The sequence below is a fragment of the Podarcis filfolensis genome (assembly GCF_964270895.1).
Source record: "Podarcis filfolensis genome assembly, chromosome: 8".
Classification (NCBI taxonomy): domain Eukaryota; kingdom Metazoa; phylum Chordata; class Lepidosauria; order Squamata; family Lacertidae; genus Podarcis; species Podarcis filfolensis.
Window position 1 is genome coordinate 59033373 of NC_139611.1, and position 13715 is coordinate 59047087.

The 13715-nt window shown below is 46.1% G+C and overlaps 1 protein-coding gene across 9 annotated transcripts in view; it reads left to right on the plus strand.

Annotated features, from left to right (window-relative positions):
* Positions 1-13715, plus strand: part of COL16A1 (collagen type XVI alpha 1 chain) — a 122378-nt gene that overhangs the window by 61069 nt on the left and 47594 nt on the right. For all 9 annotated transcript variants that reach the window (XM_083625126.1, XM_083625125.1, XM_083625128.1 and 6 more), the window contains exons 19-30: positions 3526-3564; positions 3706-3750; positions 5800-5835; positions 6463-6576; positions 6804-6839; positions 8291-8326; positions 9325-9423; positions 9893-9937; positions 10297-10332; positions 10932-10985; positions 11133-11255; positions 11659-11694. In XM_083625126.1, coding sequence (XP_083481252.1) covers positions 3526-3564; positions 3706-3750; positions 5800-5835; positions 6463-6576; positions 6804-6839; positions 8291-8326; positions 9325-9423; positions 9893-9937; positions 10297-10332; positions 10932-10985; positions 11133-11255; positions 11659-11694 — 699 coding nt within the window. The remainder of the gene's footprint in view (positions 1-3525; positions 3565-3705; positions 3751-5799; positions 5836-6462; positions 6577-6803; positions 6840-8290; positions 8327-9324; positions 9424-9892; positions 9938-10296; positions 10333-10931; positions 10986-11132; positions 11256-11658; positions 11695-13715) is intronic.

Below are 13715 nucleotides of genomic sequence, written 5' to 3' on the forward strand. Positions count from 1 at the left end.
CTGAACATGTGCTCAGAGGTACCCTGTTCATTGATTCTTCCCATACCTACGTCACTTGTCAGGCTTCCTCTTGGGGCATCTGGTTGGCCTGTGAAAACAGGATGTCGGAATAGGCCTGATCCAGCAACAGATCTCTTATGCTCTTACTGTAATGCATCTGGTTGGTGGCCCTCGGTGTTTTAGGTAAAAAATGAAGTAGATCCTGCAGTCCAATAGATCCCGCCCTTAGGATATTTGGAGGCAACTCTCCTATCTCCCCCCTTCAACCACCTCTTCTTCAGCCTATGCCTACTCAGCTCTTTCTACCATCCATCATAGAATTTGGTTCCAGGCTCCTCATTATCCTCTAGACATGCTCTAGGTTTTCCACGTCCTCAAAATGTGGCACACCGAACTGGACACAGAACCTCAAATGCAGCCCAACCAGTGGACCTATCAATTCTCATGATTTGAACAGCCTATGATTGCATTAGCTTTTTCAGCAGCTATATTGGACTGCTGGCTCATGTTCAGCCTGTAATAAACTAAGGGGCATAGACAGTGCTTTAATCTATTTTTTAAAAAAAGGTGCTGGTAATCACCATGAAGTTGTTACAGAAAGTGCCACACTTTTTAACAACAACAACAAGATATGCCAGTACTGTGTGCCCTTGAGTACCCCCTGTGCATACATTCTTTTTATATGTACCCCTGCCAAACCAAGTCTCTCCCATCCTGTACATGTGATTCTGATTCCTTGCACTTGAATGAAGGACTATATTTGCCTCTGTTGAATTTTCCTCTTATTGGTTTTAGCCCAATATTCCAGCTCATCAAGATCATTTTGAATCTTGATTCTATTTAGCTATCCCTCTTGGCTTTGCATCATCTCCTCTGCACCCTTATTGAAATCATTCACAGGGCTTGGGACAGAGCCTTGTGGCACTTTATTCAAGACCTCCTTCCAGTTTTATGCAAAACCCTTAATGAACATTTGCTGGGCATGATAGCTCAACCATCTGTGGCTCCACCGAATAATAGTATCATCCAGCCCCCATTGTACCAACTTGTCCACAAGCGTATTATGAGAGACCTTGTCAAATGCTTTACTGAAATCAAGACCTATTATGTCCATGGCATTCCCATGATCTACCTGACTTATAACTCTATCAAAAAATGAGGTAAGCTTGACCTGGTGTGGCTTGTTCTTGATATACTTGTGGCAGCTCTTAGCAATCCATACTTATTTTCTAAATGCTCACAGACCAAGCACTTAATAACCTGTTCCAGAATTTTGCCTTATGTCAGACAAATTGGTCTGTAGTTTTCTGGTTGCTCCTTTCCCCTCTTCTTGAAGACAGGGACAACATTTGCCCATCTCAGGTCTCTTCTAGAACCTCACCTGTTCTCCACGAATTATTAAAGGGTAATAGCATCTGATTAATTACTCCTTCAGCAACCAGGGTTTTCATTCATCTGACCCTGGAGACCTGAACTCATTGGATGAAGCTTGGTGTTCTTTAACCACCTCCCGGACTACAAATCACTCATAATCGTTTCTTCTTCTTTTTCTAAGTCAAACATAACCCCCCTTGAGGCAATACAAGAGTTGAATATCTCCTCCTCCTCTCTATCACCTGTTAACTCTTCACCCCACTTCCCCAAGCAGCAAGCCTACTGCTTCCTAGTTCTTCTTTTAATTTTTCCAAACATAACCAAGAAACCCCTTTGGTTGTTTATAGCACCCCTCACTAACCACAGGATGTTGTTAAGTTTTAAAAATACGTTTCCTTATGGTTGTGGAGATAAATTAGGAAACATGTGAGCAATAGCGTCAGATGACATGAAGGGAAGCAGGTGATGCTGAGCAGGACTTCACAGGGATCCAGGAGAGAAGCTCTGATGTTCTGCTTTACCCCTTTATCCCTCTTTCTGACAAGCAGCAGATGATGAGGGTGAGAATCACAGCACTGTGCAAAGAAGAAAGGCTCTGCCCCAGGGAGCTTACATCTATCTTTTGATAGCAGAGGGCAGGTAACATCAGGAGACAAGGGAAGGGAATGGCGAGGAACAGCAGAGGGTCAGGAAGAGTAAATGTGAGCCAATGCGTTGACCCAAATCTAGGTTACATATTTTATTGTGCAAACAAAAATATGTGCGAGCTTTCAATTTGAACAATTAGGCGCAGAATTTGGAGCTCTTTTTTAAAACTCGCACTGCCTGCAGTGTCATGTGCAAACAAACCCTTTTAATGCCTTACAGTTCCTCGTTAAGCTGTTGGCCCAACCACAGCATCGCTCTGGTGATATTTTTCATTGTCTTTTGTGTTTGTTTTGGTTATTTTACAGAAGTGTTAAAAAAAAGAAAGAAAGGCATTTATAGAATTTTGGTCCTGTTCCAGCGCAGCCACTGGCAGCCAGGAGAAACATCGAGCAACAGCCAGTGGGTGTTGAGCCTAAACAATGCTCACAGCACTGACAGCTTTGTGAAAAGAATTGCTAAGAGGAGCTGCTTTTCAAGAATCTGAAATAGGGGCCCTGGGGGAAGCCTGTATGTGCAATTCATTCTTATCTTCCCCCAGATACCACCCAACCAGTCAGCCAGTGCCAGCCAGTGCCAGCCAGCTGCCTCTACCCTTGGGAGTCCAATCTTTCATATATTCTCATCCACTTAGGGTTCCATATCGGGTGGGGAACCACAGGTCCAGGGGCAAAATGTGACCCTCCAGGCCTCTCTGCCTGGCCCTTGGGACTCTCCCCAGGCAACACCAACCCACCTCCCTGGCCACAGCTTCTTTCCCCTGCCCTCCCACCCGCCTTCACCTGCCTTGCTCCATATCCTCTTTGGCTGGAATGTTCCCTTGAACTCTGATAATGCCTCTTGCTTGCCTGGATGGAGGATAGTGCGATCAGCTTGGGAAAGGGCAAGTACACACATTCCCACCCTGTCAGCATAATTTAACAGCTCCATAACCAAGATAGAAGGAATGAAGGAAAGATCAAACTCAGGTTAAATTACATAGAAATATGCCAAATGTACACACGGTAAGAAAGGGCATGAGTGTTTCGAAGACTGCAATGCAACTTCCCCTCTGTTATGCTTTCCATAGTCATGGGTTCAAAGTTATACAGGGTAATGGGCAAAGCAAATCTTGGCCTTATTCACACTTACCTTTCCTTCACGCTCCCCAGGCATGGCCTGTGCTCCACTTCCAGGCATCTTTTTTTCCCCTTCCCGAGAGCTCTGTCCGCAAAAACCCGCTCTTTAAAGGTCAATTGGAGCAAGGGGCAATTCACAGAAATCCTGAATTGGTGTTCGTTCTGACTGGGTGCTAAAGAGCTGGTTTTCATGGGGAAATTCCCAGGGCAAAAAACAAACAAAAACAAATTGTTAGATGCAGAGCTTTTAAGCGTGCACCTGTGCCTGGAAAGAGAGAGTCAAGAAGTAGCAGAAGTGGCACATATTCTGGGTCCTGTTTGGAATAGCAATGACCTCGGTGGATCATTCAGCTTCTGAATACAATCAACTGTTCTGCTTTCATTCTAGGGTGATCCTGGTGGCCCACCAGGTCCCAGAGGAGAGAAGGTAGGCATAACCATGCATATACCGGTAGCTTTGGATAGTCCCAGTTTTATCATATCCCAGAAAACTAGTTTTTTCTCTTGTCCGTGGCTGCTGTGTCCAAACCTACTTACGTGGATCTTATTCTCTGTTCTCTATTTCCAGGGGGACTCAGGACCTCCAGGGCCAGGTGGTTCAAGTGGAAAGCCAGTAAGTTCCTCCTTCAGTGAGTAAACCAGCAAAGCAAAGTGGGGAGGATCCACAAAATTTCAGCAGATCCCAGAACCCCCATCATGGGAGCGGGGGCTCATGCTTTGCATATTTCTGTGCTCTTGACTAGGCTTTCTCCACCCAGGTCATGTGACCACTGACTGACAGCCAAGGAAGCTGGGTGGGACCTTGCTTATTGGGCAGTTGCTGTGTTTATTTATGATATATATATATGACACTGATTTGTAACTCCTCTTGCTTACGGAGCTGGATACAAAACTATGCTGCCTGTGCGCAAGAGAGAGGCATAAGCAGACTCAAGATAACTGTGGTAGATAGGTGAAAAACTCTCAAATGGCCCTATAATAACTCAAATTCCAAAGCAAATGCAGTCCATTGTCCACAAACTGCAGGCTGGGAGAGGCTTTTGCCAAGCAAGACTGACTTATGACAGCCCTTAAGTGTATTTCACAATGAATGGTGGAGTTCAGCTTCTGAATGGTTTACAACAAACTTGCAGTGTTGTCCAGAGGTATTAGGCCCCCCACTGCTGATTGGGGATTTGGCTAAAGTGCAGAGAGCAGCTTATAACTAACCCAGTTATGTTATTTATTGCTTGTATCGCTGCACTGCTGAGGTTGAGCTGAGAGAGTAGCACACAACAATCCTACAGTGTAGTTCACTGTCAAATCCCTGTTGCAGATAGAAGGAATGTGCTGAGACAGAGTAGCTCTTAGCAGACCAGAGGTGGAGCTATCCCCCAGGTCAATTCAAGCACTGGCATGTATGGAGAGGGCTCAGGCTTTATGGGCTTGCATGCAAAATGTCCAAAAGGCAACAATAAGCCAATACGTTTTGGACGTGAAGATTCAAATCAGAGCAGAACCACCTGCCTTTGATGCCGATGCCGCAGGCTCAAGCAACGCACATGTGCCAGGAACATACTACAGCATTCTGTTGTGGCGCTCCACTTGGCATTTAGTGTCACACTTAAACAATGATATAAAGGGAGAATAAACTGAATGTACCAATGCAGCTGTTGGGAATGAAGTCATGCCTCGTTCCACGCCCAGCCCTTGCTCCCTAAGGGCTGCTTAGATTGTTAAAAGTCTACATTGCTCAACAGCTGAGGTTTCTGCCAGTGGGGGAAGACTGGCGGGAAACAGCAAAGCCAGAGGGGTTGTGGGAAGGCTTTGAGGTGGCGTTCAAAAGACAGGCAGAGTGTCTGTGTGGAATGGGATCGTAACGGCGAAATAAATCATTTTTGTGACAATGACTATAGGGATGGGGGAGAAATTCAGTTCAGTTTGCATTGAAGGGCAAACCTACATAATTCACACTTCCTGAAATAATATGCAAACTGAAACACAGCCATCCTTTGCCCGTTGATCTGACAATCAGCACACCCCCTATAGTCCTATTATATGGGAACAGGGCAGCACAACTTAATGCGACAAGCGGAACTGTCTGTTCATGTCTGTGCTGGCATCTCTATTACCTTGGCAATGGACGAGGCATCACCAACTCCTCTGCAGTGGGTGGAGTAGGTGGGGCAGCCTCTGACAACTTCAGAGATGGATACTGTGTATGAGCTGTGCTCTGGAGTGACTGACGCAGAGATGGAGTAGGGAAACCCCTCCCCCCGCAGTAGGTCCTTCCCCATGATCTTCCTCCCCAAGTGGCTTCCGAGACTCTGGCATGATCTGTGCCTACCCACTGGGTCAGTTCCTTGGATCATCCATGGGCAACTCCTCTCCTCTCCACCTATGCCCAGCCAGGTCCCTCACCGGGGGACCATGACGCCATCAATGACTTGGCAGGAATTCCCATTGAAGTTTCCTAGGATCGATTTCCAGATAAACATGAATAAGTTTAGGCTGCAGGTTTCCTGATCTGCAAACACATTAACTATAGCTAGTTCCTGGCCTCATAGGAGTTTGTTTATTTGTTTCATAAAATGTATATACCATTTAAGTGCAGAAAAACCTTGACGCAGTGTCCAAAAAAGGAGTTGCCTCACAAATGGAAACCTTCCTTCTTTCTCTGCAGGGAAAACCCGGGGTCCCAGGCCTGAAAGGAGACAAGGTGAGTAGAAGGAAGGCAGGATCAAGGCAAAGCCTGTGCATTCTCTGGTTTCAGAGAAGGGCATGAGGATCCTACCCCCACCAAGCTCTATTATCACCACATCTAATAATGAACCTAACCTGCCCTTCCCATAGGGTCCCAGGTCAGGTTATAGCAATACACTATGCAGCTATAACAACAGTTGAAACAGTTACAATTACATATAAAAAAGCAAAACTTTTCCAACCAGAGGAGGATAAATAAACAGCAAAAGAGGTGGGTGTCTGAAGGCAACATGCTTAAGCTGTAAAAGGCCAAGGTAAAGAGGCTTATCTTCAGGAATATGGCAAAAGCTGTACAGTGAAGATGCAACAGGCACCATTGTGCGGAAGGAGTTCCATGGTTATATCCCTCTAATTTGCTCTTCCCTCTATTCCATCCCCCCCCATCCCAAAAACTGCTTGCCTGAACAAGAGGATCTATGTTTTGTTTCAGGAATAATTCATCTTAATGCCTTTTGTTTAAATAATTTTCTTTCCGTTTTGGGGAAGGAGGCAATGGAGACCATTTTCCTTTGGCCCTGTTGCCTTTGTGTTGCCTTCCTTTAGTTCAAATCTTCTTCACAGCATCTTGAATGTCTCTCAACAGGGGGACCCATGTGAAGTCTGTCCCACTATCTCTGACGGGAACAATGCAGTCAGCATCCCTGGGAAACCGGGGCCCAAAGGGGAGCCTGGACCTCCAGGGAAACCGGGCAAATCGGTGAGTCCCAGGTCACTGGGTGAAGGCTTTATCCCTTGAGGGTGTTACAGACAAGGAGATTTCTGCTTTGGACTAAATGACCCTGGGAGGTCCCTTCCAACTCAACAGTTCTATGATTCTAAGAAGCAAAGGTGTTTGGTTGGTGGGACAATTGCTGAGTTATTGGACGCTGGAGTTCTAAGCATTTCCTTTGGTCTCCTCCTCCCCCCCCCACCTTTCTCTTTCAGGACAAGCCTGGCCCTCCAGGACTCAAAGGCAGCAGGGTAGGTGTTGGATTCACTTTCTGTGAGATTAAGAGCAGAGCAAGGGGAAGATGCTTTGCCTGTAAAAAGCCTTGGGTCGAATCCTTTGCATCTCTGGTTTAAAAAGCATCAGGTGACACAAAAGACCATCTCCCTCATATCCCAGACAGCCACTGCCAGACCAGCACGGGGCTTTGATCCAATTACAGGTAGATTCCTATGTCTGTCAAGATGGCCAGTAACCAACAAGAACAGGTATCCCTTGACCCAGAAGCTTAGATGTTGTGATGGACTACCACCTACAGCCTTTGGGCATGAATTTTTCCTTGGCAGGTGTGGCTGTTTTCTCTGCAGTTCCCTCCTCTAGACAGAGTGAACTGGATGATGGCACACAGCCTGAATGCCCCGTCTGGCATCCTTCAGGTCAGTGTTCTTCAACCTTAGGTCTGCAGATGCAGTTGACTTGCAACTGCCATTGTTCCCAGACAGCTTAGCCAATGGCCAGGGATGATGGAGGCTGTAGACCAACAACATCTGGAGACACAAGGTTGAAGGACACTGTCTAACTTCACTGGTTCAAGAACTGTGGCAGTTTTCTGACACTAGGTGAATTTGTTACCTATTAAAACGCATATGGGACACGGATGGCGCTGTGGGTTAAACCACAGAGCCTAGGACTTGCTGATCAGAAGGTCGGCAGTTTGAATCCCCTCGACGGGGTGAGCTCCCATTGCTCCGTCCCTGCTCCTGCCAACCTAGCAGTTTGAAAGCATGTCAAAGTGCAAGTAGATAAATAGGTACCGCTCCAGCGGGAAGGTAAACAGCATTTCTGTGCGCTGCTCTGGCTTAGTCATGCTGGCTTTCTCGGCCACTAAAGCGAGATGAGCGCCGCAACCCCAGAGTTGGTCACTACTGGACCTAATGGTCAGGGGTCCTTTACTTAGAATGCATATTCATTCTCATATATATATATATATATATATATATATATATATATATATATAACTCTCTTCAAATTAAAGCTGAAATGGCACAAAGCAAACCTACAAATGAATGCATGGGAAGTTGACATGATCCAGGATACACCGATTCCGTGGAGGAATCAAGTGAGGGCCAGTTGTTGTGGCCCATTGTGGTCTGTTGAGACTGTGAGCTGTGTGGATCCAGGAGCACTTTTGAACAGAGGTTGGGTGGGCATCTGCCAGGGATTCTTTAGCTGTGGTTCCTGCATTGCAGGGGGTTGGACCAGATGACCCTTCCAACTCTACACTTCTGTGATTCTGTAACATGTTCCTGGTTTGTCTAAACTGAAGCAACCATTGATGGGGTACAGCAGGTGCGTCTCTTGCTGATGCCCTCTCAGCACCACCACCACCACCCAGGCTCAGCTGCCTCACCCAGTTGTTGGTGGCATGGATGTTTCCATTGCCTTCTGATTTTTTATTTTCCCTTTTCTTTATATCATTCTTCAGGGGGACCCTGGGATCAATGGAATTAAAGGGGAGAAGGTAGGTGGCCATTTCCTTTTTATATGATCTCTAGACCCTATTTTTGCTTTGGTTCAATAGGGGTCACACTCTGTAGTGGGGGGGGGGGGGAGTTGTGCACATAAGCCCCACCACAAAGTCATCATGTGTGCTCTCTCCCACCGCCTGCCTCGCTTAGTCCCCAACCTTCCCCATGATGTACAAGGAAAATTTGCACAGGGATTCTACTTGGTGTTCAACTGAATTGAGATTATGTGATTGTGGATTCTGATAAAGCACAGTCCTTGATCCTGAGATGCATTCGAGTGAATGTGAGTGGAATTCCTAGGCAGGCCTTCTCCTTTTAATCCTGGGCTTGTCCAAAGTTTTCTGTCGCCTTTGGGGAGTGCTTGCACACATCTCTGCTTTAGTTGTGATTAGTGGCAAGGGCTTAGACTGAAAGCAATCTTCAACTAACAGCATCTTTTGCATGCCTGCAGATTCTCATTTTAGCTTGCAAACTGCAGAACTCCTTAGGGAAATACTGTTCATTTGTAAAAAAAACAAACAGACAAACCAAAAACAGTGAGCGTTTTAAGTTGGGTAAATTTTGTATTCTGAACAAGGTGATGATGAAGTTTTGCTGCTGAAAAGGAACAGGTTTTACACAACTCCTCCATCTCATTGCCTTTAGCCAGTTGTTCCTCACCGCAGGTGACTAGGCATGTGGTTATTTACAAGACTGCTGGATACCTTTGTGCAAATTATTTCAGGCACATACCCCCAACCCCCACAAATGATACTTACCGCAAAGTCAATTTTGTAATTCATGTAAACAAGGAGACCCGTGCATTTTAGGCTTAATGAAATCTACCCATCTATGTCTGTCCCAAACCAGCAGTTTTCCCACAGTGCAGGCAGTTGGGGTGGGGGAGCAGGCTTGTACCATATCCTGCAATCTGTATCACCATTTGCATTGTACTGGTATGAAATGAGCTATTCCTCGCTAATACCAAGCATTGTGCTTCTTCTTCTTTAAGGGAGATCAGTGTCAGTCATGCAGCCCTGCAGCCCAGCATCTTCAGAAAGCACCCAAAGGAGAACCAGGACCACCAGGGATTGGCCTGCCTGGCCTTCCCGTAAGTATAGGGCCATCGTGCCTCTTGCCTTTAGTGTAGGGCACTGCAAGGATTTATGGGAAGAACAAGGGTGGAATGAGTAGCAGTGCTGAAGTGAGAATGTGAAATAACACAAGGGTTTCTAGTCCTCATCATCATAGAAAAGCACATGCAATCCCCAGGGCAGTTTCTGTGAACAGGCAAGTCTACACAGTACAAACCCATTTAATCCTCTTCACTTCAGCCTGCGGAACTCTAGTTCTGAGAAGCATTCTTGATGATATCACTGAACTACAGTCCTCAAGGTTTGATGGGATGTCGTGGCAGTTTCAAAGCTGTTTGGATTGGTTGTGTGAATAGAATGTTCCAAATAAGAGCAGGTCTGATCTTAAGGTACTATCCTGGTTAAAACCACACCCAGAACTTTTCCTGGTTCTGCCAACACCTTCACTGAAATGATTCTTCTTACTTTTCTTTTATTTGCTTTCAGGGCAAAGATGGCCTTCCAGGGCTGTCTGGACTCAAAGGAGAAAAGGTAAGAGCAAATTTTCAGAAGACAGTCTGGTTCCGGAATACCTTGCTTTATCCCTGTTCCACTGCAAGTGTAATTAGCCAGAACTTGAGGATGAATCCAGTGATTTTTATCATAGGGTAATAATACCTCTGTAAAGATGCATGGTGCCTTCTCTCTCTCTCTCTCTCTCTCTCTGTGTGTGTGTTTCCAGGCCACATACAGTTTGTAAAAACAAACAAACAAGAGGTGAAACAAGAAGATTCCCCTTATGTCAGATTCATCTGAGCAGCAGTTTTCTTGTTTCAAGATGGTAGATCATTTGACCATCATTGCAGCCATTTTCTGTCTTCAGCAACTCACCTGTTCCTCTTTGTACCTAGGGAGATACTGGAGCTGTAGGACCTGCAGGCAAAGCTGTGAGTATGAGAAAGTTCTTCAAGTTTAGAGTGCGTTGGTTGCCGTCTGGGAGCTGGCTTTTGTGATCTGAACAGCTTTGGAAGATATGAAAACAAGAACAAAGCCAGATAATAAAGGGATTTGGGGGAGTTAATAAGTCACTGTCACTCAGGAAAAAACAACAAGTAAGTAACAAACACAAAAACAGTAATACAGAGTAGCAGATCTCCAGGATGAAATAACAGCAAACCAGGGTACCAAACATCCAGTTCTTTAATATGAAATATGAAACTGTGCAATTTTCTTTGTCTTTGTCTTTTACTTTGCTTGCTAGACAGTCTGGTGAATTGTCCCCTAGCATAGTTGCTAGACCTCAAGATTTTTATTGCATCAAGCTCAAAAGCTTCAGTTCATGCTTGAAGAGAAGCGGCGTAGTGCTCTTCAGTACATTCTGATGCTTCCAAATTAACTCTAATGAATGGCAATGCCATGATGTGTCTCTACCACAAGGAATTCTCCAAATCTAGGAAAGGACCCCACCTCCTTCTCCTCAACCCTCACTCTCATTCTGTGCTTATACTCAAAGCTCAGCAGTTTCTCGCTCCTCCTGTAATTCTAGGGAGTCCGAGGGACCAAAGGGGACACTGGAGATTCAGGAGTCAAAGGCGAAAAGGTGAGCAAATTGGTATCAAAGCATGGAAGTGGTTGTGTAACTTGTTCAGATAAGTGAGCCTTTCGTCTTGCTCACAGTCTGTGGCCCTCTCCTCTCTTATTCATGTCCCTCTGTTTTGTATCACAATTCATTTTCTCTCCCCTGTAGGGAGAACCTTGTACCGAGTGCCCTGCCTCTCTGGAAGGTCGGGAGACCATGGTTTCCATTCCAGGGCCTCCAGGAGAGAAGGGTGAGCCAGGGCTTCCTGGTGCTGGACTTGCTGGAAAACCAGTAAGTGACCCTTGGCATGGACCTCCTTTGGAGAGGAGCAAGGGGTGGGGCAATAGAGCTAGAGGGAAGGTGGTTCCCATAGGTGAAAGAAAAAGTTGCATTGCAGGGGGTTGGACTAGATGACCCTTCCAGCTCTACAATTCTGTGGTTCCTGGGGCAGGTAGAAAGTTTTGTGAGTCTATGGCATAGTACGTTCCTCTTAAATTAGACAAACTGGTGCAGAAGCTCAGTGTAGAAGATAAACAGGGCTGAGAATTGGGAACCAATTTCTAGTGGGCTTCTCTTATTAGGCTGCCTGGCAGACTTGATTTGTTGGAAGGAGTCTTTGTGGCAGGATCCAAGGGGCCAGTGAAGTTTAAGCAGAAAAGCTTTTTCTCTTATATTGCTTGCTGTACTTTTTCAGGGAAAACCCGGGGAATCTGGAATGAAAGGTCAGAAGGTAAGAGAAGTCCGCCGGCTGGAGTGCTTCTTTGTGAGATTACATAACCCAAGGGGGTTGGTGGCCAGAGCTGGCTTTGGAAAGGGGTGAGGAGGTCTGGCGTTTTCACACTCCTCGAGACAAAACCAGAGGCACAGGAAATGCATCTCTAGGGAGCAAATATATTCTCATTATATTTACACAGTATAATTGGAAAAGCAAGCTACAAACAAAGTACAGTGATCTATAAAAAGTTGCAAAAGACCAGAAGGAAACACGAAAATCAAATATGCATGTGGTGCAATAGGAGGAATGTCAACACCTGCAGTCCAACACGGGTGTAAAACTGCTAAAAATCTCATCAGTGCAAATGAATCCCTTCTGTGCCAAATCGGGCCAGTTCCCAAAGGGGCCCATAGCAGTTCAGTTCCTTGCTTCTACATGTAATAAGGCTTTGGGTACTTGGGCTGGAAATACCCCCGTCTCAGTACTTGTAGAGCCATTTCCCAGTCAACGTAGAGCAGTGTGAGGAATCTTCAGCCTATGGGCCTAATTAGGACCACTAGGTCTCTCCATTTGGCCCACAATGTTGTTTTGATCAAGCCATGCTCACCCGTCCTACACCTGACAACCAATGTGGGGCTAAAAGCCCCATGCACAGTGCTTTGGGAACTCCAATGATCAGATGATTGTCAGAACTCTTGTAGACAGTGCTATGCAAAAACAGCTCGTCTGATGGCATTGTGCCATCAGATGATTGACAGGTGGGTGGCCCCACCTGTTTGTCAGGCATGGCCTGCAAGGGGTGGTGGTGGTGGGAAAGGTAAGGATCCATCCTGCTGGCCGGACCCAGTCCCTTTTTCTTCCCCCTGCCCCTCCCCCAGGTACAGAAGACAATACTGGGCTACATAGACAAATTTCATGGCTCAGTATAAGGCAGCTTCGTGGACTATATTGACCTGGGAGTTATGTGGGTTACAGGTGTAAGGCTTTTCAAGGAGGACAGGGTCATATGTTCAACAGCATGAGAGACAGCTTTCCCCAAGTGCGGCTGTGTAGAATGGCCAAGAGGCAAAGGAACGTATGGCTGGGGTTTTTTTTTGGCGGGGGGGGAGTTGATTAAAAGAATTGTTTAGAAGACTTTCATCAAGTGCAGGTTGCCAGGCAAGGCCAGGAGAAGCAGCACCTTTTGAAATCGATTTTACACAACTCTTGAAGGTACAGTCTACCCCAGGCTATAGTGTTGTAACCACCGGTAAGCATCACTGTGTGTCACAGTGTGTTTCCTACCCACAGCCACTAGAGGGAGGTGTGCACCCCTTTCCCTAGCAACCACATTTAGGGGGGCCATCACCACGCAGCCTTTAAGTTGCTTGGCAACCTTGTATTTGAATTCTTAATGCTTTAACATCAGTTTCAGCAGGTGTTAGGAAGGTTAAAAATGACATTAAGAGACCCTATTTGGGTGCTACGTATTTGTGATGCCTTACAACCACCAGCAGAGAACCACAGCCTCCATGTTTCCTAATAACCACTGCTCACAAAAGCCCAGTCCTATCTCTACAGGCTACTTCAACATAGGAACATATGTTGAACATAGGAAGCTGCCTTATACGGAGTCAGATCATTGGCCTATCTAGCTCAGCACTGTCTACACTGATGAGAAGCAGCTCTCCAGGGTTTCAGGCAGGGGACATTCCTAGCCCTACTTGGGGATGCCACTGGGGACAGAACCTGAGTGCTTTTCTGGGCAGAACAGGTGCGCTACCACTGAACTATGGCACAAAATAATAGCAGATTATTGTTAGATTTATATCCTGCCTTTCCTCCAATTATCTCTCGCCTCACCCTCAGTATTATCCTCACAACAATCCTGTGTAGTAGGTTAAGTTGAGAGACAACGACTGACTCAATATTATCCGCACAACAGCCCTTCAAAGTAGGTTAAGCTGAGAGGCGGAGACTTGCACCCGGGCACCTGGTATACTTTGATGCTGAATGGACATTTGAATCTGGGTCTGCCCCACAGTTCTCATCTGTCC